The following is a 24,463-nucleotide window of genomic DNA, read 5'->3' on the forward strand; positions in this document are numbered from 1 at the left end:
GTCTATATGTGTTACATTTTAGTGTTATGTCGTTGTTCTCCTCTTATATTTAATGCGTTTCCCTCGGTTTTAGTTTGTTATCCCGATTTTGTTTTTTGTCCATGGATTTATGAGTTTTGAACAGCGGTATACTACTGTTGCCTTTATTTGGTCAGTTTAAATTCATCATGGCTATATTTACTTGAATTTGTAAAATATTGTTTCTGAGAAAGAAAAAAACATTATTGAATTTTATCTTAAATGAAGAATATAAATATGCCTTCGTGGCCAAATATGTGTGCTGGTTAAAAATATATAAGAATAAAACTCGATCAACGCCACTATTTAAACATCCATATTTATATCAAATCGGTTTTAGTTTAAGAATACACCACATAAAACGCATAACCTCTTTAATGTTTAGCTTAGGATTTAGTTCCTTTACCAATGGAAACGTTAAATGACGACCTTGTGCAGCAGCCTTTTATCTGCAATTTTCAGATATGAATATTTGATTAAAAATAACTAGGGTCTATGTCTTTTATTACGATCATTTAAAAACCTTTTAAAAACATTTTTGGTAGTAATGGATCATCACAGCCAAATGCCTATTTATTTTAACAGTATAATTCAATAAAAATAAATCATCTCTACATAAAAGAGAGGTGGAAAAGGAAAAGGGGACGGGATTGTAGTTACGATATAAGTAAAATATTGTAAACGGATAATACAAAACGGTCAACCAACTCGTGATGGCGTCCAAAGAATTCACTAAGAGATGATTTTAACTACACCACTTGGAACTCTTGGAAAAAGTACTTTCATATAGTTCGAAACAGCAGCTATGTTATGTCTTTCAAATACAAAATCAATTATTCTTTTAAATTGGCAATAACTGTATTTCGAATGGAACAGTATTAATTTTCGTCCCCAAAGCAATGTGTAGCGCTATATTACATTTGGTAAATTCTAAACCATTAGCTTTTTATACCATACAAGTTGCAAAATGAGAAGATTTCCACTCAATTTTTTCTGTTTGATTATAGGTTTATGCTGAATTGAAACATATATATAGACTTTTAAAAAATCTTGCAGCTTTTTGGGGATATCAATCCAGGAAAGTGGAAGGATATCATGTTTACTGGAAGTGGTGTGGCCTAGTAAAAACAGCAAACAGAAAGTAGGAAAAAAAAATTTGACTTCAGGATTACGTAACTTTTTATTCTTCGTGGCATGACCACTTTGTTTCTCGATTAAATCACAATTTCACATTAGTACATATATGATTCGAACATGAAAACATTTTTCTATGTAGCATTTTTTATTTCTTTATTTTCAAAGATCATTTGTTTTACATGTAAGCCTATGGAGCAGTCAATTACAAGACTGCAACCTGCATAGGGTATTTTTTTCATATGTTAACTGCAAGGAAGTAGCTCATGTGGACTTTTGTGTGCCCAGAATGATCAAACATCATGATTTAAGGACTTTTGAAGAGAAAAAAATCATGGGGTATCAAGTTACACTTCAAAAACTGAAATTATGTAATAATTATGCGTTTTTATACTAGACACCATTCAAAAGTAATTATAGACATAAAGCACAACATTTTGAGGCAAATTGAGATTTTGATGGTATAACATACATGATTTTCAATTAAAAAGAACATAGAAAGATTTTTTTTCAATGAAATCTTTTTCTTGTGATGAAAATTCTAGTTTTATAGAAAATAAGTGCAAAGTTGAAGAGACAGCTACAAACAAAAGTAATATTTTTCTCTAGGTTTATTTTTTTTTATAACTCAATTCTTGACATTTAGGTACAATATGTATAAAATGAACCTTTGGTGAAAAGATTTTCAAAAAATGTTCATTGTTCATGAGGCTATACTTTTTTCCTGTCTGCGGCACTGCATGGTTAATTGAAATTTCCATATTTGGGTTAAAAATTTGTTTAAAAAGTAGAATTTTTCTAAAACTATCCATCGTGACAAGAATTTTTGTGATTAGGTTTGACAAATAATCAATATTCTTACCAAAAACACCAACTTGAGTATTCATTTTGTTTTTTCTTGAATTTTATTTCAAATTTTATATGCATTGGTGTGTCAAGTTCAGTCTAAAAACCATGATATAGTGGGCATGTATAAAGACCAGTATAGTGAAAATAGAGAAAGGTATGGTCTTTCTTGTGTTCAGATAGTTGTATTGTAGCAAATTCTTCAATATGAAAAAGTTTTGGGTAGTTTTTCAATTTTGACTTAAACAATAGGCCCACTTGAGTATATTTCATTGAAAAATGGGGGAGGGGTAAACTATTGAATGTGCTTCAATTAAAAAGAAGGAAAAAAATAAAAAAATAATAGATAAGAATACTCTTCTAGCTTCACAGAATCCAAATAATAATAAAACATTTATAAAGATAGACTAGAATGAGATTGACAGATCATTTGATAGACATGACTGATTTTCAAATTTTGCCTGTTTTCAGAAAGGGGTATTGCTTCAATAGTGGGGTCATTTTTATTAATACAGTTAAACAATTCTTTTAATAGCATTTCTTACGTTCAAATATTGCTACTTAATGAAACTTAGTAAATGGTTTTTTTTTTAAGACATGTCATTATTGTTATAGGTACCAGTCTTGTATTACAACTCCAGTTCGGTGCATGTCAAAACATGGAGGGTAACAAAATAGTGCATTTTTTTCTGAATTTTTTTCTGAACTCAATTTTTTCTGTTTGATTATAGGTTTATGCTGAATTGAAACATATATATAGACTTTTAAAAAATCTTGCATCTTTTGGGGGATATCAATCCAGGAAAGTGGAAGGATATCATGTTTACTGGAAGTGGTGTGGCCTAGTAAAAACAGCAAACAGAAAGTAGGAAAAAAAAATTTGACTTCAGGATTACGTAACTTTTTATTCTTCGTGGCATGACCACTTTGTTTCTCGATTAAATCACAATTTCACATTAGTACATATATGATTCGTACATGAAAACATTTTTCTATGTACCATTTTTTATTTCTTTATTTTCAAAGATCATCTGTTTTGCATGTAAGCCTATGGAGCAGTCAATTAAGTAAATAGGATATGATAGTTTTCAATATTAAAATATATGATGCGAAGCATATTTCTGTTCACGTTTAGGTGTAATACCACCAAATCATGGAACGTCATATCCGGTTGTATACGAAAGTAGGTCTAAAAAAATATTCCCTTGAATTTGACATTTCAATGCACTTAATTTTTTCTGAGTCATAAACATGTATGTTGTGTGTCTGAAAGCATCATTCTTTTTTTATTTGATGGTCTTATAACATATTTTGGAAAGTTAAGGTTACATAGTTACCAAAGCAGGTAATCAGTAAATAACAGTGTAAAAATTGGGTTGTTTACTTCCGGTGGTGGTTACTTTCTTATATGCAATGAAATGTAGTGTGAAATTTTCACTGTAGCACTGAAAAGGATTAAACTTTATACATGCAAAGTATTTTTTTGGTTGAAATAAAGGTAAATACTGTACAATTTTTTTTAAAAGTGCCAATTTAACAAAGATTAATAGGGGAAATCAATGGTGGTATGGCACCTTTATGTTTTTTGGATTTTGACTTCCATTAAATGGTAGCGTAATACAAATGAGTTTTTTTCAATGTTGTTTTATTATTAAAGATAAACAAAACACATTACAATATCAATGCATATTTAGAGAAGAAAATATTTGAAAGGAATGTTACGTTTTTCGGTAGGTCAATTGACTTTTTTTTATGTTAAGAAAATGAGGTTTTACAAAAAATATTAACAAAATGCTTTAGTCCTATTTCTAGATAATTTCAAATTTAGGATGCATCTTTTTCTAAATACACCTAAATGCATTTAAAATTTATGTGTTTCTTCTTTTTTGTCATTTAATGACAGATCATTCTAAAAAGTATCTTGAATTTTACATACAGTATTACTTTCATTTTCTTAAATTTCAAAAGCAAAAAATAGGGTTTTCCACCTTTCCGTGGAAAGACCTATTGATTATGTTCTGATTATTATTATTTTTTTCTTCCATTGTGTTGTTTCTTTATAAGATGTCGCTTTGTATTTGGAATATAGTATCGTACAGTTTATACGCTTTTGAAACTAACAGTGCTTAATCAAACACTTTATACGTTGTAAGAGTTATCTCCCCAAACACTGTTTGTCTTGTTGCAATTACTCCTTCGCAACCGTAAGATATGACGACAAATTTATTTTACCAAATTCCTCGTTATATCTTCAGGATCAGGATGGCCATTGGAACCGAAGCAATCCGGAGACGTCATATGAGAGTTATACTCCCTTATGTATTTGATATAATTGATACGCATTTCTAACTGCTAAAACATAAGTGATAGAGACCTACGGTCTTTTGATTTGAGGTCATTGGTTGAAAAAAAAAGAAAATAAGATCAAGGTCAAAGTCAAAGTCAAGGTCATATTCTAAATTTTGATTTGGCTTATTTTCACTTATTTTCAAAACCTTATAACATATCTACAAATTATTTTTTCTAAATTGTTAGTTGAGACATGTCGTAACATATAAATTTTGTATGAATAGGTGCGTAGACAATAAATGGGAGTGTTCGCCTATCACATATTTAGAATTATGTGTAAAGTGAAATAACTCAGTAACCATCTATAATACTAAAATAACGAGGTCCAATATGTCAGCCGTCATCAGGTAAAAACGGCAAATCAAAGAATTCAACTTTATATATAGCTTATATAGGACATTGGTGTTGATTAAAAATTACACCACTCCAGACCCTTTTGCAGTCCACATAATTAATATTGCCAATAATTAACAAGTTCCGGGTCGAATCCGATACCGATACCAATAGTATATTCACCTGTTACCTATTACCTTATCTGTACGTTCCGCATCTAACAGGCGCACCACCATACGGTGTATTTAGGATTTTGCTATATACACGGGTCATAACCACAGGGTTGACACTACTCAATTCAACCATTGTCACATTGTTCCCTATTGTAGTATTTTAATCAGTATGTTCACCTGTTACCTATTACCTTATCTGTACGTTACGCATCTAACAGGCGCACCACCATATGGTGTATTTAGGATCTTGCTATATACACGGATCTTAACTTCAGGGTTGACACGTCTAAATTCAACCATTGTCACATTGTTCCCTATTGTAGTATTTTAATCAGTATGACTTTCTAAGATGACAATACGAATACTAAAAATCTGGACTTAGATTAAGGCGTATAGGTACAGTTTTCAAGTTGTTAGAGGGCATGCAGGGCCGTTACTACATTGAGGCAAATGAGGCAAATGCCTCATGTTTTAAATTTCAAAAAAAAAAAAAAAAGATTGTTTCATATGATTGTCTTCATATCAAATTGTTTTCACTGAAGTGTCTTGCAAGAAGCAAGTTCTCTTCACTCTTTGATGTCGCCCCGGCATATTTTTCGTAATCCATGTTTCTATTTTACTTTTGGTTTTCAGAGTTGATGGTCTATTGTTTGTACTTCTGTGTCCCGGGTTTGTCTTTTGTTCATTTATTGTCCTACTTGATGACTAGTCTGAGTGTTGATTTTCATTTGTAAACGTGTCACACTGTGTAATGTTGCATGTCCACCGGTGTCTAGGCATTATGCGAGAAAATATTTTAAGAATCTACGATGCTACTGGACACAGATAAAAGTGGTCGTTTCTGCATGGAGAATTGAACTTGATATCAAAGAATACGAAACTGTCTTTCTTGTATATAAAACCATACCCAATGGATTGCAAAATTAGATATTTTCTGTAGGTGAGATATGCACAGACGTGATAGATATCTATTATAGATATGGAAAATTGAATATCTTAATCAACAAAAAAAAATAAAAAATAACTGTATCATATACCCAAGCGCCTGTGGATAAAACTAGATAGCTGACATGGTTTAAATTAAAGTAAGACCCCCAAATTCCCGGTATCAAATCATTTGTTGAAAAAAACATCAATGTATTGCCATATGACCTAATTTACATTCAAGGGTTAAATTTGCATTAAGTCGTGTTCAGACCCTTTAACATATGAAGTACACGTGCACACAATGTCAATGTATAGAAAAAAACACAAATGATCAATGGTCAAAGTTTGTATTCCTGTTCTTCATCTTGCTGAAGGGTCTTCAATAATGAAAGAATCATAAATACCGTAAAACAAGGTCATGCATGATATGGTCCCTAGTGTCGACTTGAACAGTACTAGTATTTAACGTATATTACTGCACTAATGACTGTCACTATATTTAAATCTAGTCATAAAAAATCTCTCAAGTCAGCACAATACAAGACGAGAACAGACAGACAGATCCGGTATAAATTATTATGAGAATTACGATTTTTGCTTTATCCTACATATCGGTCTTTTAATGTTTTGAATTTCCCTAAATCTTTAAAGTCTTAAATATCAATGAATCTATGTGTTTGCTTTGAGACCAGAATATTGTCGAAAAAATAGCTAAAAATGATTTGCGTTTCTATGTAAGATAGAGTCCGGGAAACGCTCAGAATGCACGATTTTGCGTTATTTTCCTCAGAGCTTCTGGGGGCCTTAAGCGGCCCCCAGACCCCTCGCCAAAAATTTTTCGACTCGCTACGCTCGGCGAATATATTTTGCCTCAGTATTAAAAAGGGATAGTTACGGCCCTGGCATGACGTAAAACAGTGAATTAAAGAATTCAACTTTATTTATAACTAATATAGAACAATGTTGTTGATTAAAAAATACTCCATTCCAGGCACTTTTGTTTTCCAAATAATTAATATTACCAATAATTGACAAGTTCAAGGTCGACGGGTTCAAACAGAAAGCTTTTTAAAGCAGAGAAAACTGCGCATCTTATAATCGGCATGACTTTATCCGATAATACGCATAGTTATATACTTTAATTCAGTCACGGATCCGCGATATCACAGGTGTGTTCTAGTACATATTAAGGACCTAGGGTCTTTTGATTTGAGGTCCTTGGTTTGTGAGCTAGAAATTGAAGTCAAGGTCATAGGTTAATAGGACGTTCTAGATTTTGACCTTTGCTTTAAATTCATATTTATACATCATAAAGCCATAGGAACTGAAATTTTAGACTGTTTTGTTATATTTTAATATCAAAATAGATCTTTACTGGTGGAAAGACCTTCAATTGTTCTCTGAAAAATTGGTTTTTTATTTCATATTAATTTAGATTTTTTTTTATCTTCTGATTTCCGATCTGTTTCAGAGTCGTCATAAACTATAATATATTTGTTTTCTAAAATTCTCGTTCTTTAATTTACACAAATATTATTTTAACTCTATCAGGCAAATTTGACCATATATGAATTTATGCTTTCTTGTACGTCCCTTTTTGGTCAATTATATTACATTATGTTTCTGTGAACGTGTGCATCCCTTGCTAAGAAATGTTCAGTTTTTAAGCGTTTCTTATTTATGCAAATCCAGAAAAGCGCATTGGCCGAACGAAATATATGTAAAGTGTTGTCTTCTTACCCATCACTGGTTCGATATCACAAACGTTTGACTTTTAGCCCACACGAGTTTGAACAGAACAGTAGTCAGTGCTTCGATACAAAAATTATTTATTATATATTACAGAGATTTATTTATGAATGTATATAAACTCATCATAGATACCAGCATTAAATTTCGTATTAACACCAGACGCGCGTTTCATCTACAAAATAACCAGCGACGCTCGAATCCAAAAACGTTATATGTGTGATGTATGTTTACATAGTTTTGGCTGCTGAATGTCAATTATAGTCACATTAATTGATTATGGTTGTTAGAGTGGACAACCGTTGTAAATATAACGGAACTACAAAGTACTGTCAATCCAGATGAAGATATATCTAGCTAGATAGGTTTAAAACACAATGGTTTAAGAAAATGTCTGTATTAAGTCTGTTTTGTTAGTTGATACAGTCGTGTGTTTGATTTCGGTTTGAAGACTTCTCTAGCAAAATTAACCTGAGATGGGGTATAATAACCGACGAGAACTCTCAACCGAAGACCAAATGACGTGGAAATTAATGACTATCAATCATCGCACGACCTGATTCAATGAGTTAAACTTGCACTGCGTAGCAAGTCATATCATAAAAGTTCCCTAAGTCACCAAATTGAAATATTTCTATCTTTAAAACCCGGTTTAATACTCTATTTTCTACATAAGGGAATGTGTGTTCCTAGTCAGGAGAATTGTTTTTCATTTGTTTGATGATTTTGACCTTTGATATTGTCCTTTACAATTGTAAAAGGACTTCCTCTAAGTTTGGTACTTTTGTTATTTTTACCTTTTTACACATGAGAAAAACTAGCGATTTAATGTTTTGTACAAAACAATAAATGAAAATCTTATATGAAAACAGCAGCAAACAAAAACCACCGAATTACAGGCTGCTTACTTGGGAAAGGCACATTCAAAAGAAGTGACGGGTTTAAACCTGTTTGCAAGTATCAACCCTCCCCTTTAATGGGACATTGATAAACAGCAATAACATAAGATGTACACCTACCTTTCATAAAAGCAAATATTAGAAAAAAAATATTTTCCAAAAATATATAATCACCAGTACGTTTAAGAATCTGTATCTTCAATTACGATTATTATCATGTAACAAGTGGTATGAAACATTTTCAAATAACTGTACATTAATGTGAACACAATATACACAGTCATAAAAGGAAATCAGATAAAGTATCGTTTCTTTCTTGAATATAAGAAGGATAACGTCAATATTGTTTATAAATCATATGATAACAAACCTTAAGTACATACATTTAAGTCGTTATTCAATTTATAGTTTGACTCAGTTCTCTCATGAGATTACATCATTGCTGATGACACGTTCAATATGTAAACGGATTTTACCATGTAAAATGCACTTTGATCTTAAACAGTTTTGAAAGTAATGTTTTTTTTTATCATGGCTTTTTTCACCAAGTGAATTCTGTACAGATCTTTTCAGTCGCTGTCTCTTTTTTATGTCACGTAATACACAAAATTTACCTATAAATCATATATATTTCAACAAACACATATAATAACAAACCTTTGTACTGATATTGAAGTTGATATAAACACAAATTTATGGTAAAGAATATAAAATGTGAAATCAAACCTGATATCGGAAGGCAGTTTCAGGAAATATAATAACCTTCTATAAAAAGTAGAACATACGAAATAGACAAATCAAAATAAAGCTTTGATAGAGACAAAAACCGAAAAAAGGTAAAGAAAAGATTTAATTTTGTTGACTAATGTGAAACAATTTCAAAATAAGATAAAATGTATTATGCCTCCAAGTTATTGTAAGCAATATGTCTCAATATGCAAGTACCAAGTGACGGGGCTCAAAGCATGCGACCTGCATCAATAAGTTAAACTTGTACTACGTTGCAAGTCATAAAAGTTCTAGAAGTCACCAAAATTGACATATTTCTATCTTTAAAACCCGGTTTAATCCTCTATTTTCTACATAAGGAAATGTGTGTGCCTAGTCAGGAAAATTGTTTTTATTTGTTTGATGTTTTTGACCTTTGATATTGTCCTGACAATTGTAAAAAGACTTCCTCGGAGTTCGGTACTTTTGTCATTTTACCTTTTTTTACATGAGAAAAACTAGCGACCTAATGTTTTGTACAAAACAATAACAGAAAATCTTATATGAAAACAGCAGCAAACAAAAACCACCGAATTAAAGGCTGCTTACTTGGGAAAGGCTCATTCAAAAGAAGTGACGGGTTTAAACCTGTTTGCAAGTGTCAATCCTCCCCTTCTATGGGGCATTTGAAAACAGCAATAACATATGATGTACATCTACCTTTTATAAAAGAAAATATTACACGGAAAATGTTCCAAAAAATCTATAATCACCAGTACGTTTTAAGAATCTGTATCTGCAATGACGATGATAATCATGTTGCAAGTGGTATGCAACATATTCAAATAACTGTACATTAATATGCACACAATATACACACAGTCATAAAAGGAAATCAGATAAAGTATCGTTTCTTTTTTTAACATAAACAGGGAAACACAGTATTAAAATGAAGTCAATATTGTTTATTTTGATAAATCATATGATAACAAGCCTACAGTCATTGCATTTAAGTCGTTATTTAATTAATAGTTTGACTCATTTCTCTTAAATTACTACAATATATGTGATTATACGTCAAATAGATACACAGATTATATCATGAAAAACGCACTTTGATCTGAAACTGTTTTGATAGTCATGTTTTTTTTTCATCATGACTTTTTCCACCAAGTGAATTCAGGGCAGATCAATTCAGTCGCTGTCTTTTTTCCATGTCACGTAATACACAAAATATACCTATACATTATATACTAGTTTATATATATAAATCAACTAGAACATAAAACAACAAACCTTTGTACTGAGTTTGAAGATGATATGCATACAAAATTATGGTACAGAACATTAAACCAGAACTCTAAACTGATATTGGAAGGATGTTGGAGGAGAGTACAAGGAGGAGATCTAACTACATTCCATAAAAAGCAGAACGTAAAAATTAGACAAATCAAAATGAAGCTTTGATAGAGACAAAAACCTAATAAAAGGTAACGAAAAGATTTAATTTTGTTTACTAATGTGAAAAAATTTCAAAATAAGATAAAATTTAGTATGCCTCCAAGTTATTGTAATCAATATGTCTCAATGACGAAGTTCCTAGTGACGGTGCTCAAAGTCATTAGGGATATCTGAATAAAAATTGTTTTAAACGCTATTTTTCATGAAGGTATTCAACTGGTTAGAACAAGTCGATAATTTTTCAAAGGATTGTTAAGATATCTGTCACTATGAATCTTCCAGAGCATAACATTTTTTATTAATTTACTATAACCTAGAATGGAAAGTTGATATGCACTACTATTTATACGCAAGTCAAAACACAGGGATGTGTAGCATATTTTCAACATTTATATGCTCAGAACTTAAGAATTTAAACTTATACTGAAATCCTGTTCTACCCCTACCTTTAGTTTTTGACTACTTCAGAATTATGTTTCACCGCAATAGTATGTTTTTATACAGTTAATTGTCCAACGTTATGTCTCCTTTAGAAAACATAGAGGTCATATCTTCTTTCATGATGCTTCGTGAATATTGTGTTATGGTTTAAATTCTTAAAATAAGTTTAACTTCAGTGTAATCTAAACGGACGCAGAGAAGACAACTATATATATGTATTATTAGTAACATGGTGTTTTAGTGACCAAATATGATATATATGGAGTCAGTAAACCCCATAGGGGATGAGAGCGAAGCTCGAATCCCAATATGGAATTACTGACCCCATATATATTGTATAAGGTCACAAGCACACCATGTAATGAATTTTTCTAACCGACTATCTTCACATGTGGTATATTTACTTGTGACCTATCAAAGTGATTAAGTCTTCAATATACTGAGTATTAAGATCATACTTCCATTTGTCTATACAGAAAACAAATGCCCACAATAACAACTTTTTAGCTTTAAATTGGTTTAAAGAATGGATTTCAATCGTTCATTACATGTATCAATTTTTTCGTCTTTTGAAAACTTCAAGATTTTTCTTTTTTTCTTAAAGGGAAGTAACTTTTTGATGCCAACAATAACAACTTGTTAGATTTAATTATTTGTATAATTTATTTAAACCTTTAATCATCATTTTTCGTCTGTTGAATCCTTTCAGATTTTTCCTCAACACCATGTTGTTTTAAGAAAGGGTTGTGCCATCTTTTTTGTTTTGGAAGGGAAGTAACTCCTAAATAACCCCATATGGTAACTAACCATTTATGGTAACTAACCATGTACGGTAACAAGCCCTATATTTTAGGACACCTTTTATCAAATATACAGTCACCACGTGTAGTCCCTTAACCAATCATATCTCTATAGGTTGCACTTTGTAAATCACGTGTGATTTGCAAGTCACGCCTCTTTTGGGGAGAAATTGAATGTGCATAAAATACTGCTTCTGTTTACATAGTTGTTGCCATGGATGCAAAGTAATTTTTTTTTAATTAAGACTTGATTGGAGAATTAAATGGATATAAATAAAAATGTCTATTTATTTAACTTATTTTTCAGGAGGACTGGAAGACATTTGGGTGTTGAGTCAAATTTAATGGAAAAATTCAGTGCGAACCTGCAATGTTTATAAATGGAGGGCAGTAAAACTTGAAAATATGCCGCACAGCTATATGTTTTTATTAGTGCAAAAAAAAGTAGTGCATGTCTCCTTTCCAGGGAAATATAACATTCTCCTCAAAACTTCCTGAATGAAAAGTGACTGCATATGCAATTTAGGCAGTTCCTATGGAAAACTGCATTGCTGGTTTTACACAAGTGCAACCTATAAGGTAAATAATGGGAATTCACCCCTCAGCCTCCCTGGGATCCCAATTTCGGACCCCTTTTGGGTTTTCATTTTACAGAAACAACATGGAATCATTTTGGAATGCATTGGCTTTAGCTTTGTCTAAGAAAAGTGAAAAAAAAAATATGGAAATTATGACTGTACAGTGTGGGTTGGAGCTTTGGAGCATGGGGTCTATGGGAAAAAAGTTATGAATTGGCCTGATGGCACTAGAACTCTTGAAAGAGCTCACAGATTATCTTATATGCTAGATAAAAGAATATTAAAAGAAAATCTTCCCCGTTTCTCTCCAAACGGCGATCCTTTAGATATTTCACACCTTTGCCATAACCCCAAATGTATTAAACCGGAGCACCTGATTTTAGAGTCGCACAGTATAAACATAGAGAGAATTTTCTGTAGACGGACAAAACAGTGTACAAATAATCATTTCCCGTGTTGTCTTATCTGATGCAGGTAATTTATTTATTTTTAACATGTCTTGATCGGAGTTTTTTGGCAAACGAATACTCTTGAGGGTGTTTTGCGGCCAGCCGTTTTGTCGGTAAAAGTTTGTTTTTCTCATAGTCTTTTTCCTCTTGATACTCATCATATATTTTATATAGTTCATGCTTTTTTGAGCATCTGTGATCTGTGTACTGCTTTGACTGCTTATATAATTTATGTTTTTCATTGTGTTGTTGAATATTTTTCAGACCTCTGGCAGCACGACTTCCTGGTTCGATGGGAACCCCAGCCGCTTTACAGAGTTTAACGATGGATTCTCCAGGGCCATTATTTACATTGTGTATAGCTGTATGTACCCTTCCTTTATAGTTTCTGGTAAATGTTACATTGCTAGGTACAGTTGCACGTATTGCACGGTTAGTTGCTTCAGCTTTTTGTGTGTTAGTGTTTTTGCATGTACGGTTTAGCATGGTAGGTTCAAGGCGATATTTTACGCATTCACGTAACAATGCTGCTGTGTTCTCTGATTTATTTAATTTAAAGTTATTTTTCAGATAAGCTGATTTTTCAGTCCATGTCTTCAAACTGTTCCTATTTGAACAAACAAGGGAATATTTTGTACACCCGTTATGATCACCCTGATAGCAAGAAACTATAGCATGACATGCATATGATAGGTGAACTTTTACCCGTACAGAGTCCATATTGAATTTATCAAAGGCAGCATTGTACTCTGCCTGACAACGTGCTGCCATATCTAATGCAAACCTTTTTAGCATTTTATCTTTCTCTGAAACTAATCGTGCCGGCATTATTTCCTTCAGACCTGACATTTTTTTAATACAATTTCTATGATTTGCGGACACATGTCTTGTATCTAGAAAATGAATTGGCTGAGTATTGGTTGTACCAGCTTTAAAAAGAGACTCTGCAGCTCTAAATGCACTGCTGTCAGGGTCAGTGGTAATTTCTTGAACTTCCAGACCATCATTTTTCAGGTCTAACAAGCAGTCTTTAGCCCATCGCTCCTCACTGCCTATGCTGTCATGCATTTCAATGTTTGCGGAACAGTGACCTTTGTGAGATTTAACTTTTGTTTTTGTTTTATGTTCACTCTTATTTGAGCAAAGCTTATACACTTGTCTTGTGCTTACAATACTGTGCTTATAAGTATTATTTTCTAACATGTTATATGTACATTGGGTAGCTGGTTGAAATGGTATTTTACCCATTCCGGAATAAATAGGGTTATTATACATTCCGTCGGCCTGAATGTTAATAATATTAGGATTATCACCTCTTAATATGTTTATTTCCTTAATTAATTTTCTTTTCTGAACCAAATCCTTTTGATTGTACTCTTCTATAATTTCAGAAACAACATTAGCACTGTGTTGCATACTTAAAGTGGAAGGAGCTGGTATATTAGAACCAAGAAATAATTTCTGTAGACCAGTTGTGCTGATAGCTATATGATTAAGTGCGACTTGTATGGATAGATTAATAGCTGCTGTTCGACGACCACGTTTCTTAGCGATCACCTCATTGTAAAGGTTGAACATTTTTGAATGGTAAGAACACTCATTGCAGCTTGCCTTTTCCCTCCAGGCAGCCCCTCTTTGCTGCTCTGCACTTAAATCCCATGATATGAACCCTGTACACATAGGGGATATTTGTCTGTGTTCTATGAAAACCTCATTCCACATCTGTTCAAGTTCATTGATCCGAAGGAGTCGAAAACTATTTTTCTGTGACCTGAAGTTGAAAAATGTTGCCAAAATTGAAGTGAATTAGTTTTTTTATTTGTTAAACTAAGTTTGGAAAATGTGAAAATAATTTTGTTTTGAATTACCTCCCTTACAATAGTGTTTTCTTTAAATAAGCTTTTTGATCAAATGTACTCTCAAAAGTGCATAGTTTTTTCTTTGCCTGTGTTTTTATATATTTTATATATAAAAACCATGCACTATTTAGCTCTTGAAAATATATATAGGACTAGAAATTTTAAAATAAGTATAATCCTAGCTTGCATTTTCTTCAGATGTCACATTTAAAGAATTGGCATATAAGACACATGCCTTTTTCTTCATAGTTGTTTATAAATGGCTTTTTTAAGCAAGTTTAATTATTTTTGAAAGCTTAATAACAAAAAAAGTATTCTTACCCTGTTTTTGTTTCATTTTCAGCACATTTTTCAACTTCTGTTTTTGTCGGAGGCTTCGGCCTTAGAAAGCGAGCTGACTTTGTAGAGGCAGGAATTAGTTGAACATTCTTTTTATGAACAGATTTAGTCACTAAGTCATACAAGTCTTTTGGTAGTCCCACAAATTTGCCTTTTTCAGCAGGTAAAGTCTTATTTCTGTATTTTTTCCCCTTATTATATGGCTTGTTTCCTTTCTGAAATGTGTATTTCCTTAGACGCCATGGGATTAGACCCATTGTTATTGTAAGAATTGTTTGAAATGCACTTTATTCCAGTATTTTAATATTTAAACATCAAATATAGGACCTTACAACTAAACAATCATGAATGACTAAGTTTTTTGTTTATATCTGATGGAACTGAAGGTGACCCCAGATGTAAGATTTTTTATATAAATCATATAAAAATCATCATGATGGCTAATCTCATTATTTTGTAATTTGACAAGTTCATATAATTTGACCTCTCTTCATTTAATTTTTTTATCAGTGCTGACAGGCTTGTGTGCTATAACATAAACAGAAAGTAAAGATAAGGTGTATGTTTTTGTTATAGGGATAGTTTTTTGAAGCTTGTATGACAACTTTTTATGCATTTTATGGTATAGTACATAAAGAAGACAAAAATTCAACAAAATAAACAGATTGTAGTAAAACTAACCATGATTCAAATAGCTATTACATAAAGGCACAAGAAAAACACAAATATATAATGAGTTTATTAAGTAGACAAAAAAAAAAATAATTTGAATAAAAAGAAAAAAAATAGTGAACAGGAAAAAAACACATCTTGCCGCAAACAGGGTATAGTTACTAAAAGTACTATAAAAATACAATAATGAAAAAACTACCATTGTAACTTATTATTTTCTATTACTTACATAAATAACAACAAGAATATAAGAATATTTTGATACTAAAAGGGGTTTGAAAGTACAGTATAGGTTGCACTTTGTAAATCACGTGTGATTATCAAGTCACGACTCTTTTGGGGAGAAATTGAATGTGCATAAAATACTGCTTCTGTTTACATAGTTGTTGCCATGGATGCAAAGTAATTTTTTTTTAATTAAGACTTGATTGGAGAATTAAATGGATATAAATAAAAATGTCTATTTATTTAACTTATTTTTCAGGAGGACTGGAAGACATTTGGGTGTTGAGTCAAATTTAATGGAAAAATTCAGTGCGAACCTGCAATGTTTATAAATGGAGGGCAGTAAAACTTTAAAATATGCTGCACAGCTATATGTTTTTATTAGTGCAAAAAAAAGTAGTGCATGTCTCCTTTCCAGGGAAATATAACATTCTCCTCAAAACTTCCTGAATGAAGAGTGACTGCATATGCAATTTAGGCAGTTCCTATGGAAAACTGCATTGCTGGTTTTACACAAGTGCAACCTATAAATCTATAGGAGGTAAGATACATATATACATTGTTAAAACGCATTAGCTCCTGGGAAAATAGATAATCATCTAAATCAACAACGTTCAACATTAATATACGTTGAATGCATATAGCCCATCGAACCAGAGATAAAGGATACAACAGATACAGTTAAGATTATCTCATATCTTGATAGGTAGTTATCAAAAGTACCAGGATTATAATTTAGTACGCCAGACGCGCGTTTCGTCTACATAAGACTCATCAGTGACGCTCATATCGAAATAATTATAAGGCCAAACAAGTACAAAATTGAAGAGCATTGGCAAACCAAAATTTTGTGCCAAATACGGCTAAGGTAATCTATGCCTGGGATAAGAAAATTAAATTAAGTCTATCTCATATCTTGACTTACATCTAGAAGTTGACAACAAGGGTCTGTTGAAACCGAAACTTTACGACAAAAGAGATGATTTCAGCTTCCTTATTGTGAACTTTCCACTTCTATGTAGCAACATTCCAGCAGCGCCTGCATACGGAGAATATATCTCTCAATTGATACGATATTCCCGGGCTTGTATATCCTATCATGATTTCATTGATAGATGGTTGCTGCTCACAAGGAAGCTATTAAACAAAGAGTTCAAACTGGTAAAATTGAGATCATTCCTTTGTAAATTTTACGGACGCCATCACTAGATGATTGCCGTTATGAAAAACCGTATCACAGATGACATCGGATGTGTTCCTTAACTACAATTCCCACCCCTTTTCACGAATATAATCTACCAAATTAGACTATTTACCGGGTTTGTAATAACATGAACAACACGATGGGAGTAACGTGTGGAGCAGAGTCTGTTTATCCTTCCGGAGCACCTGATATCATCTCCAAATTTTGGATATTACTTCTGGGTTCTTATGAGGGTATAGTATAGTACTATCATTAGCATATAATAACATTTTGCAGTCTTTACCAGTACTTATAGACATGGCATTAACATCAAATTGGAATAATAGTGAACGTAAAATATTCCCTTTTGGTACTCCACATGATATATATTTTAAATCAGATTCAGTACCATTAACATTAACTTTCTATTGTCTATTACATATATTTGATTCAAACCATTTAGTACATTTTACACCCATTATTTGTAGTTTGTTACACAATATATGATGGTCGACCGTGTCAAAGGTTTTGTTTGCAAATCTAACAATTTCATTCACAAATGTATTACTTCGATAGTAAATTGTAATTGTTATTTAATGCATGGTTGCAATGTAATTCGCCCTATGTCTGGTACTGTTACACCACTGTCCCATGTTAGGGGAGAGTAGGGATCTCGTTAACATATGTAAACCCGCAACATTCTGTATGTATGTGCCTGTCCCTTGTCAGGAGCCTGTAATTAAGTGGTTGACATTTGTCGCTATGTTACGAATATTTTTTTGTACATTAATTATACTATTAGTTTTCTTGTTTTCTTGTTTTACTTTTGTGATTTTATAGCCTTTTATACCTTACTATGCGGTAATTGTTCATTGTTAAAGCCCGTACGGTTACCTATAGCTGTTAATTTTTGACTATTGGTCTCTTGTGAAAAGTTGTCTCAATGACAATCATACCATATCGCTAACAAATTGCTAAAAAGGGAGAAAAACAGACATTACACAGTACACATTTACTTTATGAACATATTTTTTTTAGACAAAGATATATTTGTACCTTAAAATCTTGAAATGATAAACATAAACTCGGACTGAACAACGAAGAAAACACAGAAGAAGAAACAACATTAACTTAGGCTATTTTCTGCTATTTGGTCAAGTTGTTGTCTCCTTGACAAAATCCCCGATTGGTTTATAGTGTTGAATAAGTTCTGACACGTTTTTAAGCATTGTTCTTCTTCAGCATTAAGTCTAAACAAATTGGAAAATTTTTGACTTGGTCAGAATTTCCTGTTTATGAAGTTAATTCGGAGTTGTGTTTTGTTTTTCCAAATGTTTTATATTTGATTACATGTAACACGTGACAAAACTACTGGTTCAGGGACGGTTTGTTTATGTTCACAGAATCTAAGCTTGCGTTTGAGAACACAACGTATTTGTTTACTCATTATAACATATATCAAAAAGTTTGATAAGCATGCAATTACTATGCACAGTCTTGTTATTTCAATAAACAGTTTCAACTTTCTCATTAAGTCCCGTGTATCCTGGTTACCTTTTACTTTTAAAACTTCTAAGACCGAAATCACAAATTGTGTAGCTGGATCAACAAGGAGTTGACTGCTACTCGAATCCTTCTCAGAAAAAAATTGCATTATTCCAAACATGCAAATTCTAGGTAACTCGGTAACTATAAACGTCAGGGTTACAACAGCAATTAGCTTAGATGATCTTTTTCTAATGTTCTGTAAATTTACACTATTAGTGCTTTGAATATTGCGTCCACGTATAAGAGACCATATTATAAAAATAGATGTAATAAGCATGATACACGACGCTGAAAATATAAATACGGCTGTTATGGAAGAATAATATATAAAACTGTACTTTAAAAGTGATTCTGATTTAGCCGCTATTTCACATCTGTATTTGTTGAACACGCCCCTTCTGAAACCTGCTACAAGAAATCGAGGAATATGTAATCCGATAGAACAAGCAAATATTACACCAACTGCTACAAACATTTTTCTCCTTTTTACTTTTGTGTAGCTCCAAATTGGCCATTTTATTGCTGCGAACTTCTGCATTCCTAGAGCTGTTGTCAACAAAACGGACGATAAATGAAATAAATCGACCATTATGAATTTATAATTATGTAACTTGCAAATAGGAAAATAAATAACTGTTGATTTCGTTTCTTCATTTCGGACGTAACTATTTAACAAGAATGGTTCTAATCCATACGAGAATAGTGCTGTAAGAGCATCCGATAAAGCTAGTCCTTGCATTAAAACTGAAGACGGTGTTCGCAAAGTCTTGTTAAAAAGAATGACAATCACAACAATGTTGAATAAGATAGCTGTGTAAGAAATAATCGGTCCAACAAAGTCATTTAGATATTCTGGTACCGGAGTAAAAAACATGTAGTCCGTAAATTCGGAGGGCGATTCTCTTTTGTATCGCATCTCAGTTTTTCTGTTGTCTAATCAGAACAAAAGAAATTCTTCAAAGTTTAAAAAAAAAATGAACTTAGTAAGCAAACATGCATATTTAATATTTTCATGGTATTCCACTAATATATATGCATTAAGCCTGTACAAAAATGAGGTGAGTTAACAGCATAAACTATCAAACATTTTATACGATATTGCGATTTAAACACAATTTTTACGACTTTTTAATGAAAAACAACTTAAATATATTAGATATGAATTATAAATGAGAATTCAATCATATCAACTAAGAGTAGATTAAACTATCAAATCAAATTCAACTTGTTGACATTACATGTATCTAAAGGCTAAAACTAATGACAGTGATGTGATCCCACCATCTATTTAATTATCTTTTCGAAAATGTAAATACAAAAATATGGTAAACGAACGAAGAAAATAAGTTAACAAACCTAGATTTGTTTTACTATCACTACCAAATCCGATATAAAACGACCAAAGCAAACGATATGAACCTACGAAGGCTTATGTTAAAGGACTTTAACTTTGTATAATATGCTTGTTATTGGATGCATTTATTTATAAAAAATGGAACAAGAAAATGTCAATTGTATTGTATGATACTCCGTTTAATCTCTCTGCAAGGCAAAACGAAACACCATCTCAACAATCCCGGTACATCATTTTGAAGTCAAAAATTAATGAAAAAATCATACGGCAGACATAGCCCAAAATAAATTGAAAAAAAGATAAGATTTACAAAATCAAAGAACCACAATAATTCAAATTAAGTTTAATGAAACAAAGTTTAATAATTTTGGACCCTTTGTATCTTCATGTGCTCAAATACTAGTAGCTATCAAAAGTACCTGGCTTAATATTTGATACGCCAGACGCGCGTTTCGTCTACATTAGACTCATCAGTGAAGTTCTGACCAAAATTTTTGAAAGAAAACATGTCAAATTTCAAAAGCATTGAGAACCCCAAAAATCCAAAACGTTGTACCAAATACGGCTATGGTCAATTTTTTTTTTACAAAAGACCATAAAATTGATATTCATGTCAACACAAAAGTGCAAACTACTGGGCTCAAATATGATAATAGGTCAAAAACTAGACCTTGAATTAAACCCCATCGAAATAGGTTAGGAAACTAGTAATGTGTACAATGTATCAAAACAGTATTGTTATTGGCCCCTTTTCTTTATAAATCAAGACTCATAATCTCCAAAATCAATCCTAGCCTCCTCTTTTTTAAAGAATCTTGTGGTACCATTTCGTAGAGATCAATACACGTAATTTCAATTTATTGTCTGAAAATCAAATGACGACGACGACAATAACGCCGACGACACTGACTTCCTGATAAATGGAACATTATACAGAAGCAAAAAGTCTGCAGTACTAGACCAACAACCCGCATTCTGCATTATTCAATGGTAGCATTAGTAAACAATATATACACCGTAAAGGAAATAAGACACTATACTCGTGTTACAGTGTTACATAGTTGACTATGGGTGTTACTGTTAAACTTTACCTATAGCTCAACATGTTTTTAAAATTGAAAATACAATAGGGACATTTAAATTGACCAGTTGGTATTGTTAGATTTAAATCTTCCTTGATTCTACCTGTAGCTTTTTTATAATACCAATCCCAATCTTTATACAGCATGCAGTTTTCCTGAAGTTTTTCTTTACCTAAGATTTTTTTTAAATTGATAAGGAAGGAAATAGTTTTGGTTTTCATTGTTTTAAATCCCCAATATATATGATTTATCTATTTTTTACCTAAAATTTTAAATCAGTAAAAGATTTAATAAATATTTGTTGAAAACTTCTGATTTAAAAAAAAATCACTTTCCATGTTTTTCGTTTGAGAATCCTTAAAAATAGTAAAGAAAATAAACATTGCAATTACAATCTTTTTATCATTGAAATAAGTGTATTCCTACAAGTTATTGGAATTACAATTAATAAAGAAACAATATTCAGAAGGGAACAAAGAGATCTGTATTTTACTGTCATTTAAAATATTAGGAGTTATCAAGCCAAACAAGAATGTCTATGTTATTTTTTTTAAATTATTTTATTTAAAATTGCATAGCCTAAAATGCACTATATTGCATCTTTAATGTTTTCATAGCCAGATATTAGTAATGTTTAATACCCCGAATAATCCAGTCATAATATTTCACTCACTTTAATCGATACATTATTTCATTTGTTTTGTTGAGAAAAAAACTTTTGTTTTTTTGTTTTATCCCTTTGAACTTTTCTAATGGTAGATAACTCAATATAATTTGCTTTTGCTCTTGTGGAAATTTTGAACAGCGGTATACTATTGTTGCCTTTATTTAATAAATCAATTATTTCCATAATTTGATAAATACTTATTAACATGTTCCTTGTACAAATTGTCTATGCATATTGAAGTATCAAAATCATAGTTGAATAAACAATTTTATTTATTTATTGACACTGATATTTGTCATCTCATCAAGAATTCCAAAGATTTTAAATAATTCCTTTATTAATTTTTCACTACGTAACTAGATTTTTTTCTAAATCCATAGTACGTATTCTGATTAACTTCCCATGATATACATCCCAATTAAACATTTCCATTACTATATTCCAAATAGTTATCCTCACTTTACAAATATTTTGTAATATTTTATTTATATTTTTACTATATCACTTGATTTTACTATATCCACAGTATACATTTTTATTTCATTTCCTATGATAGAGTTCCAAATTGAACAATACTTTATAATTGCTATTTCCAATTTCACATTCACTTAAAACATATCCTCACATTAGGAATATTATAATATTTTACTTTCATTTTTCACTTTATCACTAGATTAGACTATATCCACTGCATTAATTCAACATTTTATTTCATTTCCAAGATCCCATTAAAATGGTGAATCATCTCAAGTTTGTAATAGATCCCAAAATTAACATTGAATGTTTTTAAAGGCACATTTAAAGCCACAGAAACATGTTGGATAAAGGTGTCATACCACCAATTACTCCCTCAAATTTAGAACGTATGTGAAAGTAGGCCTACTCGGACAAAAAATAGTGCATTTGATGTCATTGTTCACCTAAACTAACCAACAAATTTGCAGAAATGAAAGTTTTGTTGAAAGAGAAATATATTAAGACCATTTTGAGCCAAAATTTACCTGTCTATGAGTTTGCATTAAAAATTGAGGATTAATGCGCTCCATAGTATACTAATTTAAGATTTCCAGAAAACCAGGGGTTATTTTTAGTGGTACCTCCTTTCGGAAGCTCTCTGCTTTCTTCTATGATTTTGAATGTATGTTGAAAATTGGCATGCAGAAAGGTGACACCTGTACGATTCAGGATATACCTAGTTTCTATGAAGTTAAACTTAAGTTAAAAATATTTAGAAAGCTGTGAAAATTGCAAGATTTGGTTGAACAGATAGGGACTTTTAATTGGTGGTATGACACCTAATCTCACACTATATCTCCTACTTGAGTTCCCGTTTTGAAATTTATAATCTTTAATATAACTAAATTCCATCTTATGAAAATTGAATTTCCTTGAGTGAACACAGCATTTTATGCATAAACCAATTTGAATGAATTTTTTCCTCCATAATACCTTCATGACAATGAATTCTTTGTAAAAAAAAAGTCACATTTTAAGAAGCAAACTTTCTATAAAAAGTCTGAGCAGTGAACTCAAATAAAATAAATCCAATAATGTATTGTTAGTTAAAAGTAAGCAGTTATTTAAATTTATTTTTCAAAATCATTTAAATTCGAATAATACTACTTGAATCTGAATCTATAAATATATTTTCAAGAAATAGATTATGTGAAAACTTTGAATTTTCATATATGCACAAATACTGTGATTAAAAATGAACGATCAAAATTAGAAAAGTTGCTCCTTATATCGAAGACTCCAAATTAATTTTATTCTTATTAATATGATATTATCATTATGAATATACTTGAAATATCTGCCACTGGACTTTGACAGTAACGATCAAGCTTTTCGTTTTTTCTACTTTGGTAACTGACATTGTATCATAATATTGATTAATCATGAGCATATTGAAATATATTGTATTTCAATATTGATTCAATTGTTTAATTTAAGGGTGTAACATTGACAAATGATTTAATATTTTACTAATGTATTGACTAACATTGTAATTATTTGTTTAAACCAGTATGCCAAGAGGAAAAGGGAAGAGGATGCTGACAAACCGTGCTACACGTAGGCAGAAAAATCAAGCACAGCTACCGTTAAACAGAAGGCTCCGCCCAAGGAGAGCTGAAATTATTAGACAAAATGAAGCCAATCTACAACCGCCGTTAATGCCACCACAACCGCCTTTAATGCCACCACAAAAGCCATTAATGCCACAACAACAGCCATTAATGCCACCACAACAGCCATTAATGCCACCACATTAGCCATTAATGCCACCACAACAGCCATTAATTCCACCACAACAGCCATTAATGCCACAACATCAGCTATTGCCACAACATCAGTTATTGCCACCACATCAGTTATTGCCACCACAACAGTTGTTACCACAACAGCCGTTAGTGCAACAGCCAATTCTACCACCACAATAGGTTGGAACTCCAAACATTCCTCAGCAGCCCGCTGAACAACAAGTTCCTGATAAGGGATGTGTACATCCTAGGCAGCCCATAGCTCGTAATACTGTACAAAACGGTGAGAATTTAGTTAAACCTACTAGTAATGATGTTGATGTGTTTGTACCACAAAAAATTATAAACCAAATTTGGAATTTAGAATATGTTGATTTGGCCCAATTACTGTACAAAAACTTTGTTTCA

The 24,463-nt window shown here is 31.7% G+C and overlaps 1 protein-coding gene and 1 long non-coding RNA gene across 4 annotated transcripts in view; one reads left to right on the forward strand and one right to left on the reverse strand.

Annotated features, from left to right (window-relative positions):
• Positions 1 to 11,951, reverse strand: part of LOC139524547 (deoxynucleoside triphosphate triphosphohydrolase SAMHD1-like) — a 46,159-nt gene extending 34,208 nt beyond the window's left edge. The window contains exon 1 of one of the 3 annotated variants that reach the window (XM_071319397.1): positions 11,863 to 11,951. In XM_071319397.1, coding sequence (XP_071175498.1) covers positions 11,863 to 11,865 — 3 coding nt within the window. In that variant the 5' untranslated portion in view covers positions 11,866 to 11,951. Of the gene's footprint in view, positions 1 to 8,476; positions 8,753 to 9,784; positions 10,037 to 11,862 lie in introns of those variants that run through there. The other 2 variants (XM_071319400.1, XM_071319401.1) reach the window with 2 other exon arrangements.
• Positions 11,952 to 12,080: 129 nt separating this feature from the next.
• Positions 12,081 to 16,484, forward strand: LOC139522537 (uncharacterized). The gene is made up of 4 exons (XR_011664470.1): positions 12,081 to 12,417; positions 13,130 to 13,229; positions 14,257 to 14,452; positions 16,220 to 16,484. It is a non-coding gene; the product is annotated as an uncharacterized lncRNA (long non-coding RNA).
• The last annotated feature ends 7,979 nt before the right edge of the window (positions 16,485 to 24,463 follow it).

This window comes from Mytilus edulis, chromosome 5 (genome assembly GCF_963676685.1).
Source record: "Mytilus edulis chromosome 5, xbMytEdul2.2, whole genome shotgun sequence".
Lineage (NCBI taxonomy): Eukaryota > Metazoa > Mollusca > Bivalvia > Mytilida > Mytilidae > Mytilus > Mytilus edulis.